Source organism: Electrona antarctica, assembly GCF_951216825.1.
Source record: "Electrona antarctica genome assembly, chromosome: 9".
NCBI classification, from domain to species: Eukaryota; Metazoa; Chordata; class Actinopteri; order Myctophiformes; family Myctophidae; genus Electrona; species Electrona antarctica.
In genome coordinates this window covers 34333561-34345824 of record NC_136790.1, presented here as the reverse complement: position 1 = coordinate 34345824, position 12264 = coordinate 34333561, and the positions used below count along the sequence as shown (strand labels likewise).

The window sequence follows — 12264 nt, the reverse complement described above, 5'->3', positions numbered from 1 at the left end:
TGACCTTCCCCACGACACAGGCTGAGTGGTTCCGCCTCGCCTCTGGAACAGTTCCGGAAACCTTGGGCTGGAACCATCTGTGGGCGTCGACGTCAAATGCATAAAGCACGTTGCAGTACTCCTCTGTGTTATATTCACCCCCCCAAATGTAAATATTGTCTATCAGAACAGCTGTGTGGCCCCAGCGTTTGGATGGAACCTCAAGGTGATGTTCTCCTCTTCCAGTTGTCACTGGGGACACCTCCCTCCACTGTAAAGACACTGTGTTGAAGACATGAACACTAATCAGATCATCTCTGTCATTCATGACTGCTCCGAATGAGTAGACTTTCTGTTCTACTGCAACAGCAGCATGATAGGCTTTGTTTAGTCCTCCTTTCACACGCAGCGTCCAGCGCATCATTTCTCACAACAGCTCCACTGAAGGTGCGTTCAGACTTGGATCGTTAGAGTGGCACGATTACATACAAAGACGAGAAGTTGCGTGAACGGGCGCGGCTCGACCTGGTGCGGCACAAATTGGGTGAACCGAGGCGAATATATATATTCAGGTCTTAACACAGCTTTAGGATCAAATTAGATTCCTCAAATTGTATCCGGGACTTTAACCAAGATGTCTGAGCAATGAGCTTCAAAGTTAGCTCTGTCAAGAAGAACCAGGTAAAGGTGTCGAGTCGAGATTGATCCTTCAGGAAGTTGATGAAACCTGATAAAGTTTTGAAGATGTCTGTACTGTAAATAGTATCCACGTCTGGTAAGAGCTTGTTGGGCAATGTGGGAGTGTTGCCTGTTGGTTGAATTGTGCTTTCCCTGGAGACTATTTGGAGCCTTTTTTATCATTGGTTAGACTGCTCATGTCATCCTGACATGTTACGTGTGTTGGTGATGTCCATATATGGATGCCCAAGGTCAGCCATGTCCAAATATAGAGTCCATGACGTCAGACTTAGATGTGACAGACATCTCCATATGAGGGCTTCTGGGTGGTCAGTCATACCCGAATATGGATCCGGTTCACTGAAATGAAGGATAGTTCTCATCACTACTGTGAATGATCACGATTTCACCAACCAGAAATAGTGTCTGCCAATTTCATCATAGTTTAAGTAGCATGTGAAATGTCAAACTAGGGGGTTTTCATGATTCTGAATCCATTCCAAGCATTAGTTTTCCACAAAAAACATTCCTGCAAGTAAAGACAAGTTAAGTTGATTCTCAGCTATTAGTATAGATTTTCATCTTACACAAACCATTCCTATTGACAAATGGAGAATTTACATCATACTGTACTTGAGTAAACGTAGTTACTTTTCCCCCACGGTGGCCCCAGGCTGCCCCGGGGCCCACCAGCCCCCCTTGCTACTGGTATTATTAGATACCCTGCTCGTAGGAAAAGACATGGCAGCCTGTCGTGAATGCTGCTAAAACGGGCACAGCCGTTTACACACACCCTCGCTGTCCGCCGCTCCTCCTCGCCATCTCGGATGAGCCTCTCGCGCACACACACCCGTGCACGTACAAACCACACACCGCTCACACATGAACTCTAAACTCCCAGAAAAGCTCTGTGTGAACTGCAGCCAGATAAGGGAGCCATCCGTCTGACGCCGACCCCCCCCCCCCCCCCCCCAAACAAAATGGAGAGGGTCAGTGTGTGTTTGTGAGAGCACAAAGATAATAAGGCCCTGGTGGTGCTCATCATAAACCTCTTGGATGGGCTTCTGTGGGAAAGGTCACAGGTATCAGAGAAAAGGGTTTGACCAAAACTGATCTCCTCTCGGTTTAGTGTCAAACGTACACCGATCCCAGATGAGATGAGATGGTTTGGTTTTTGGCTCCAGATGAATACACCTTGGTTTGGCGTAAAAGAACACGGAGGTTTGTGGCTAGGTAGAAATGTGGTCACGTCAGCTTTCTGTCACACATTAGCATGTGTAGCAGGAGTACCATGTTTGTAGAGGATGACTTTGAGGATTTAAGTATCACCCAACTGTTACAGTCCCAATCCCTGCTTGACCCTGCGGCCTGCGGCTCATAGCTGGAGGAATGTCGCCTGGCAGAGGGTTAGATGTTTCCTCACGCGTGAAACCAGGAGTTATCAATATGTCCGATTGTCCGTACACAGACTAATGTATCTGTGGCAACGATTTGGCTTTGTCTGTGGCCAATTTTAAATTACATTTATTATAATGTTCTTATTTTGATCATAAGACCAAATTGCTGAATGTCAGGTATCCAGATTTTCTTTACATATGATTTACTACAACATTATGACACATTAGGTGTCCACGGGTACTAGTGGTTCTCAAATGTTATATTTGCAAGGACTCTGAGAGTGTACAAATTTGGTTCCATTTGAACAATATAAAAGTTAAACCTGTTATGGTCATTCAGGGCTAGTTCTTTATTATTTGCTTCTTAAACCTTAAGTGTCGTGCAATGTTTAATCAAATTTAAACACAAAATACTTGTAAGAAAAGAATTAAAACTGTAATAGACACCTTTAGAAGATGTACAATAAAGATATACAGAATATTTATTTCAGCAGTCATCTCTAGACAGGCATAATTGCCAACATAACTTTCTTTTCAATTTACACACATTTCTTTGCAGTCTGCAAAAGGAGGACAGAATAATAATTTGATCATCTGAACAGTCTACATTTTGCTGATGAATAATAATGATAAATTAACTTTCTTGCCTTTCCTGTGTGCTTGATAAATGCAGCGTGAACTTTATTCATCATCCAAACATCCAGGGTGTGACTCAGTCATCAAGCAAACAAGCACCAACTGTGAAGTTTCACATTTGAGATTGTAAATGTTTTGTGTGTGTGTTTTAGAGTCTTGCCATCCCTCAACATCCGGTTTCGGTTTCAGTCGGATCCTAGACCGGCAGCCCCAAGAAGTTCCGAGGCCTCGTCTTCATCGCCACCCTCTTAAAGGAGTAGCGCTCCCCAGAGCGACCGTCTGTCAGGATGTACCACGTGCCCCAGTAGATGCCGTTGGTCAGGCCGCTGTAGCGGCCTCTGTAAAAACGCCCGTTCAGGTTGGCTGCCAGACAGGCGTCGAACCACCAGCCCGCGCCATAGTACTGCGCACAGTTCCCCGTGGCATAGCGGTCGTGGTCTCTGTCGGCCGTGCTGAAGGCTCTGCCATCGTGGTTGTAGCGCTTGCTGTAACTCAAGGCGTTGCCCGCGTCCCCGGAGTACTCCTTGGCAGTCAGACGATACCTGGGGAGAATTAACAAAATATGTATCAGAAACAGCCCGTGAGGATCCTCTCAAACTATTACCACCACCATTTTATCCTTTATTTAAAAGTCTCTTGACAGAAAGAGGAGAGGCGATGATTGAAAGGAAAAATAACTCAACAGCGACACCTGCAGGGAAATTGGGCTTTTTTCATTGCAGCTGGAAAAGCTTCAGAACACAAAGAAAAAAACTGCCATGGCTCACGGATTTATGTTAAAACCTTTTAATACACGTTTGAAGGACCATGATACAGCCCTATTAAGCAAGACGAAAAACCCATGCGGTAATACAGATTTCGCCCTCGCTCTGCGCCTTTTCGTATTATGGAAGCCGTGGTGAGCGCTCACTCATATGGAATACCACGTTCCTGCATAATTTAGCATTGGGGGAGTGTCCATATGTTAATTATTTTCGCTTTGCGCTAATTTGCTATTAAGCCCCTTGACCTAAAAACACTCAGCGCATACCGATTCCGCCTGGGTCTGACCACGTCTTAAAAGCAAAAAGCACTGTTTCATTTTACACTTCAGCGGCTCTGGAGTGCTGCTGGAGTGTTGCCATGTCTGTTTATTATAAGCGGCTTCTTTTTCTGCAAAGATGCTTGTAAATATTGGTAGTTGTGGTTGCTTTTCTTGTTTCTTAAAGTGCTTATTTGGGCTTTTCTCCTAATGTTGTTTAAACCAGTGATCCTCACACAGCGACATTCCCATGTCAAGGACCCCCAGATTAATGCATTTGCCCAACTAAGCCAGTGACCCCCATGACAGATTTGTGTTTTTAAATGTTTCAATAACATTTTTCAAAAATATTCCACAATTGTCACTTTTTTCAAAGATTACTTTTGAAAATAGCAGATCTACCAGCTCACAATGCATCACATTCATTCATTAAAACAATGAACTCTGACTGCAGGGGGATATATATTTATAATGATCATTCTAACAATGTGCAAGAAAATATGTAAAAAGAAGGAAGAACTTTATATTTGTGGACAATCAAAATATGCTGGAAATTTTAATGTGGTGTCATTAAAAGGAATCTTGATATGGCAGACTCACTATCTAGAAAATAAAAACATGGCACTTCATTTAAAATAGGTTGTAGACCCCTGTTATATGCGATTCTTTTGGGAGTATGTTTATAGACCTATTTACTTGTTTCTATGACACATGGCAACAGCGAGTTTTCTGGCTTTCTTGTTGAGATTATAAAGGGTCATATATCGCTCATTTCTCAACCTTTTTTAGAAATTAAAACATCTCCATACTCATTGGGAGGTTTGCTTTCATACGCTGTATCACACCCGACTCAATTCTTCTTCAATAATATGCTACGAGCGAAGACCATAACATTGGGGCCGCAGCAATAAGCATGGCCACACGTATGGCATTTCAACTCATTCCTTCGTCGTGACTCGAATGAAATAAAATAAAATAAACGTTATTTTACTGGTGTTTTTCAATAGAAACAAATAAAGAGCGTGTGTGCAACAGTCAGTGCATATACGTGCATGCACTATAGGCTATATTTCCTCCTTGTCGGGATGGTGAGCTGAGCTCTTCACAGCCCGTTTGTCTTTCATATTATTCTTATAATATTTGATATTATAAACACTCATGGTTCTCTCATTTCTCAACCGTTTTTTAAAATGTAAAAATCCCCATATTCCTTAGGAATCTTGCTTTCATTCGCTGTATGGTACATGGTTCTATTTTTATCGAATTAAACAATATCAAACGAACTTGTATGTTCGGGGGTTAGACGATTCTGGGAACATTACGCATGGATTGCCAATTTGCCAGCCAATGCTGCGTATCTACTCGCAGTTCCATTCCGATCTGAAAGGTATAGGTAGGTGCCATTTCAAAGTCTTAGTTATTCATTTATGAATCAAATGAACTAGAATAAAGATTTTTACAGCTGTTTTTCATGCTTAGAACAGAAACAAATTAAGTGACGATGTGCGTATATCTCCCTCCCTTAGCATATGGCTGCGCCGCTGTAATGACTTTCCAATGAAAACTGCAAGTTACTTAACAAAATAGAGACATAGGCCTACAAGCTATGCACATCATGGCTGTGACAGCTTGTGGATCTGTTCTTTGGAGGCATAAAGGTGACAGCATGCAGTGCAATATGAATAATTAACCCAAATGTGACAAAGTCATGTCATGTCTATGGTGCCAGTCTGCAGAAATGTAATACCACTTGCCGAAAAGGGCGCATCATCAGCTGGTGTCGTAAAGAGAATAGTACGGACATGTTCATTGGGTAAGCCTCAAAACTCCCTTAAACACTCCCATGACTAATTCAAGGCCGTTTTGCTCACACCACGGGGTGTCGAAAGCGCTTCTTACCTGGCCCATAATTGTAATATGACATTGCACCCGCCCCCACGTCTTAAAAACTGTAAAATTATATGTAATTAGATTCCACTTGCTTAATAGGGCCCCAAGACTTTAAAAGTTTGAAAAACAGCATGTCATGAGACCTGAAATTTACCAGCCAATAAAGCTGATCAATTCATTCTTATTTAGAGCCCCCAGAGTCCCCCAGAAGTAGAAGAAGAAGTAGGTCAGGGGTGGCTTATTGTCGGTATCAGCCGGTAACACGTGGGAGTCTATCCCCGTTACAATGCGCTAGACCGCTGGGAGATGGATTGCTGAGGTGGAGCGCCACACCTACCATCAGCTCCCAGTACTTCCCGCAAGATTTGTCGCACCCAAGCCGTGCTACTTATATGCTGAGTTAGCGGTGCCCGGGATCGAATCCATGCATGAACTTGTGGTTCAAAGGCGAGAGTTTTACAGACTGAGCTATACCTGGACACCGACTGAGTCCCCAGAGGCTATAATTCAAATGGGAACAAACAGCGGAGGGTGCTGTTTTTTCCTCTTTTTTGCCGATGGGTTCCCAGATTGGTGGAGAACTTGGAGAAGAGATCCAGTAGAACTAAAAGACAAGTAATTTTTTTTGGTTGCGCTCGGGTGTCATCTATTTTCAGCATACAACCAAGTGTAGAATCTGCCATTATGACACCATCCTAAGGCCTGTCAGTGCTACTTTTGTCGACTAAATCAACTGTAGATTTAGTCGACTCAAATCTTATGATATTATATGTCGCCAAAACTACAACTTTTCAGATGACTAAAGCATGACTAAAACTAAATCAGAATTTGCTGTCAAAACTCAAAACCAACACTGGTGTGTATCGTGCTGACGCATGCTGCATCATGCTACATCACCTCAGTGCCTCCGAGGCCACTCTGAAGTTGCTGTAGGTGGCCTGGCGTCTCTGCTGGTGCCAGTCCTCCAGCTCAACGCGTAGCTGATGCTGCTGCCCGCCGCCGGAGGTGAGGGCGTGCAGCGCCGCGTTGCCCAGCCAGCGCTCCCCCTGCTGGGAGCCGAAGCCCTCGCGGTATTCCCTCCACGTGCGGTTGAAGTCCACCGAGCCGTCCTGTCGGCTCTGGAACACCGTCCAGCCCCCGCCGGCCGTCTGCATGTCACATTCAGCCTGAGGGGAGATGTGTACGGGGACACAGACGTTCTCAAAGCCAAATAATGGTATAACTTGACGTTAGGCTTACTTGACGATTGATACACAATGTTGACATTTTGGTGGATATCGATATCCGATAATATGCAGGGTCAAATCGGCCGATACTGATATATTACATTATTATAATAATATTGAGCTCATTGTTGTTTTTTTCAAAGCCATTAACGGTCACATTATTATATTGTGTCAATATTTGTGAAATATCGGCCAATATCTGTGAAATATCAGTGAAATATCAGTGAAAACTCTGTGAAACAATATCGGTCAATATCGGACGCACGCACGCACGCACGCACGCACGCACGCACACACACACACACACACACACACACACACATACCTGCTGTTTGTTTTATGGTTGCATAAAATAAAATACCTCCACTGCTGGCCTATGCCGGTCAGGCTGGATGGTGTAAATTCCGTTCTCTTTGATCCCCAGCTTATAGATCTCTGCACAGTCCTGAGGATGTAGCCTTGCCACAGGGACGACTGAAAAACATCATAACCACTTAAACCCTATATACTTAGTAGAACCGGTTTCCCCAGGGCTCTATACTAGGCCAGCTCCTTTTTCCCCCTCTATACGGCAAAACACTTAGCAAAACTCTTCGCCGAAAATAGTCGATTGACAAGCTCATCAGCTTGTCGATCTGCAATTTTCACCGAATGATTGCCCCAGAATAGGGACGTTAGTTGGTTGACCAATGGCTTCCTATTCGTACTCTCTTTGGGTGTTGGACAGATAGATGAATCCGTGGAGGGGCGCCCTGGGCGCAGTCATAGCTGTGGTGTCACATTAAGCGCAGCTTGACGCTGCAGCATTGATTGCCTACAGCTGGCCTACAGGGCACCCCTCCTTGGAGTCGTGGATGGGTGTGGGTGCACCCGCTCACCTGTAGGTGGGTGCTGTGTGATGCTCTTCAGCAGAAGCAGCAGATCCTTTTCTCCCTGCCTCCCCACCGCTGCACTCTCTATGTATGAAGACACATTACATTCCTCAAAGGTTCCCCACGTGTGTGTGTGTGTGTGTGTGTGTGTGTGTGTGTGTGTGTGTGTGTGTGTGTGTGCACGCATGCATGCATGCATGCTTTGTTTTTGCTCATCCCATTAAGAGTATACTTACGAGTTATTGCACAGATCTACAATTTACAAGTTAGCCCTTAGTTGCGCAGATTTACAAGCTCACAATGCGTTGCAGCACAACACGTTGTGAGCTTGTCGATCTGCTATGTGCACAACTAAGTATAACTCAGGCATTACATTCCTATGTACTCACCTCTGACCAACACTCGGCAGGCCTTATTGAGGTTCTGTTTACTGTGTGTGTGTGTGTGTGTGTGTGTGTGTGTGTGTGTGTGCGTGCGTGCGTGCGTGCGTGCGTGCGTGCGTGCGTGCGTGCGTGCGTGCGTGCGTGCGTGTGTGTGTGCGTGCGTGCGTGGCTTGACCATGTGTGCTAGTCCTACTGCAGTGCACATCTAAACCGAGCTAAATTAAATGCATTTTAAGAAAAGAATGCTATTTGCTATTTGACAAATGCTATTTGTCCCAAAGTGACTGCAAAATATTAGTGCTATTTTCTAAAAGCTTTACACCCTATATATATATATATATATATATATATATATATATATACACACATTACAACATGTACTGTATATAACCACACAATGTGACATAGCTCTGTTTACACAATGCTGTACCCCCTCCAACTGTAGCTATATATACCTTCCCCACATTGAACTGTTTTTATTATATTTTTATTTTTTTTACACTTGCTTTGGCAATGTAAGCTCCTTTGAATTTAATTGAAATTGAAATTGTGCTACTCACCCAGTCGTTTGGCCATGGCCCTGGGGGCCTGGCTGTGACAGTGGAGTATGTGCTACTCACCCAGTCGTTTGGCCATGGCCCTGAGGGCCTGGCTGTGACAGTGGAGGTCACACTCTGTCAGCACGGCTGCCATGAGTGCCAGGATGGCCCCCAGTGAGTCCCCTTCCTGGCCCCCGTGGCCCTGGGGGGGCCCGGTTTCCTGGAGGGAGCGCATGCAATGCTGCAGCTGCACCAGGCGTTTGGTGACATCTCCAGTCTGCGGGGACACCTGGTGGAAAGTAGTACTTGTTTTTTGTTTTTTTACTTAAGTAAAAGTCAGTACCACAATGCAGAAAATACTGTGTTGCAAGTACAAGTCTGGAATTCAACATTTACTTGAGTGAACGAATGTACAACATATTGGTACTTGGTATACTGATATTGGTATACTTTCATATAATTGTAGTGGAGTAAATGGAGTACAACATTTTCCTCTGAGATGTAGTCGAGTAGAAGTAAAAGTATTGCAATTTGTAAATACAGAAGAAAGTAAAAATATCTCAAGAGTTTACACTAGTACAGTAGTACATGAGTACATGTACTTAGTTACTTTCCACCACTGCGTTGTACATCAGTACTCTTTCATAAAGAGTTATGCCATTGCTGAACTTATAAATGAACAGGTGGTGAATTCTTTGGAAACAGCACTATCCTGCTAAATAAGGCTTTCTTATTCGTAGTTGACTAATAGTCATAGGGATTTGTTGGCTTATAATACGTTAGTTGATTCACTGACAAATCTGTAAAATTGTGTTGCATTCAGAGTCCAGCCTTTTCAGGTTGGTGAGGTTTTGAGAACTGAACAATTAAATTCATAATAGCTTCTTGGCTATTGGCCAATTGACATAAATAAAGGGTTATATCTAGTGTTTACAATAGATGTGTTGTGTTCATGATATTTCAGGAAAGAATTAATTAATCGTGGGAAGAAGCAACTGTACGCAACTAATCAACTAACAAAGTTGTGGTCGACTAAGACCAAACCAACCTATTAATCAATTAACAGCCCTACCTACAAGACAGTTCCATGAATATGAAAATAGTACCTCTGTGATTGTATAAATAAAGCATATCATCAGGCCTATGGTACCACATCAATACAGCATGGAAATGTGGACAAACTCTTATCCAACGATAACAATAAAAATTAAGTTTGGGGTCTGAGAGGCTAAATCTCAGCAAATGATTGTCCGTGGCTCAAATGCAGAATAAACTAGAAAAAGTGCCCTTCTGGGCACAGGTCTCCACCAGGAGGATAGGATTGTGTGTGATGTTTGGCAAAATGTTTAGGAGTAATATAAAGTGTGTGTGTGTGTGTGTGTGTGTGTGTGTGTGTGTGTGTGTGTGTGTGTGTGTGTGTGTGTGTGTGTGTGTGTGTGTGTGTGTGTGTGTGTGTGTGTGTGAGAGAGACGCGGCCTGTTGTAGCGCCACCATGAGGCTGATTTGAAAACTGTCAAGTGGCATTTCTTCCTCAACCTAGTAGTGTCTAGTAGTGGGAATAGGCATGCACAGTTTCACCGCAATCGGACGTTGCGTTGAGGAGTTGTGGCGATTTGTACCAAACGGGCTACTCCTGAAAACTTTAGAAGCCAATCGTAGCCAATCAGGATGGATAATTATGAGAAATCAAACAAATCACATGATCACATAACTATGGAGAGCATGTGTACCGATTTGCGTGACATTTGGATAAAATCTGAAGGAGTAATATTAGAAAATGTGTTTTACATATGTCGGCCTCCTGGTGGCGCTATAAAGAGCAGATGTGAAAAATTCCAGGCAAAGGTTTTTCCTTGGCCTCTATGGATTGTGCATACATGGTTTTACACAGATCGGTGCAGTTATAGGTAAAACACAAATTGACCAGTTATAGCGCCACCATGAGGCTGAGTTGAAAATATTCAAGTGGCATTTCTTCCTCGACCTAGTGGGAATGTGCGTGCAAAATTTCACGGAAATCACACCATGTGTTCATGATTTGCAGCATTTTGTTTGAAACGGAGTACTCCTGCGAACTTTGGAAGCCAATTTTAGCCAATCAGGATGGAGTGTGAAAAATCTGAAAGACTGGTTTTGTTGAATGGCTCTAGAGAGACTGTGTACCAATTTGCGTAATGTTTGGACAAAATCTGTAGGTGTACTGTCAAAACATTTGTTTTGCACAAAGCGGCCTCCTGGTGGCGCTATAACAGGCCAATGTGAAAACTTTGGGGCAGAGGTTCAGCTCTGGCATTCAGGGAGTGTGTGTGCAGAGTATGGCTGCGATCAAGCCAACGGTGCCAGAGATTAGCTGTTCACAGACGGACACACGGACGGACACATGGACACACCGGACACACGGACGGACGGACGGATAGGCTACAGACAGATGATGTCCAGCTTTAGTGATAGTCAGGATCAGTGATCCATGCTGACACACGGACGGACGGACGGAGTGCAAAACATACTCTCTCCCCATGCCTTCGGCCTGGTGGAGACAATAATGGGCCTTGTTATGAACAGGGTTGAAAACCATGATTTATGTCGAAGTTGAAATATGATATGATAAGGTTAAATATGGATCAGACTTATGCTGTTGAGGACGCATAGCATAGGCTACAGACAGATGATGTCCAGCTTTAGTGATAGTCAGGATCAGTGATCCATGCTGACACACGGACGGACGGACGGAGTGCAAAACATACTCTCTCCCCATGCCTTCGGCCTGGTGGAGACAATAATGGGCCTTGTTATGAACAGGGTTGAAAACCATGATTTATGTCGAAGTTGAAATATGATATGATAAGGTTTCTGCCCGACAGGCGACAGCGACGATATGCATGAAGGTGTATGTATGTGTGCACACACTATACCTGCATGCAGTCCGTCCACAGCCACAAAGCCTCATGCATGGTCATGTGTGGTGGATCACTCAATCAGCCATTAACACTTACATCATCATTGTAACAATGTCCCTTGCACACCTGTCACTGGATGAGCTCAGCAGCACAGCCCGAAGGATGAGGACATTTTCACACAGCACACCTAAATTTATCCCTAATCTGATTGGCACATGCGTGCGTGCGTGCGTGCGTGCGTGCGTGCGTGCGTGCGTGTCAGGAGGTGCTGAGAGTATAGAGTCCCCAAAAGAAGGGACCTGCCAATGTACCCCATGGCCTGGACAGATTGCAGTGGTGGAAAAAGTACTCACATTTTTTACTTAAGTAAAAGTAGCAATACTACAATATAGAAATACTCTATTACAAGTAAACGTCCGGAATAAAAAAATTACTTAGTGAAAGTACAAAAGTATTGACATCAAAATGTACTTAAAGTACCAAAAGTAGACAGTACTCATTATGCAGAATGTCCCATTTCACAAGTTTGCAAATGTATTTTAATTATAATGTATTTTCTTTTGAAAATTGCAGATCTACAAGCTCACAACGCATTGCATCGTGACTCATTGTGAGCTTGTAGATCGGTTATTTTCATATGGCCGAAATGTATATAAGGCTGAAGTGGTCTAAAAAGTAACTATTTGTAGTAATTATTTGACAAATAAAGTTGTCAAATAATTGAAAATGCGAAATTCTCCAGTAAA

The 12264-nt window shown here is 43.7% G+C and overlaps 1 protein-coding gene across 1 annotated transcript in view; it reads right to left on the bottom strand.

Moving 5' to 3' along the window:
* Positions 1-2558: 2558 nt before the first annotated feature.
* LOC306929928 (fibrinogen-like protein 1) overlaps positions 2559-12264 on the bottom strand; it is a gene marked incomplete at its 5' end in the record, with an annotated part of 10509 nt that continues 803 nt past the window's right edge. Inside the window, 5 exons of the mRNA XM_079510666.1 lie at positions 2559-3232; positions 6499-6767; positions 7189-7301; positions 7706-7783; positions 8703-8898. Of these exons, the coding sequence (XP_079366792.1) occupies positions 2887-3232; positions 6499-6767; positions 7189-7301; positions 7706-7783; positions 8703-8898 (1002 nt within the window). The 3' untranslated portion in view covers positions 2559-2886. The remainder of the gene's footprint in view (positions 3233-6498; positions 6768-7188; positions 7302-7705; positions 7784-8702; positions 8899-12264) is intronic.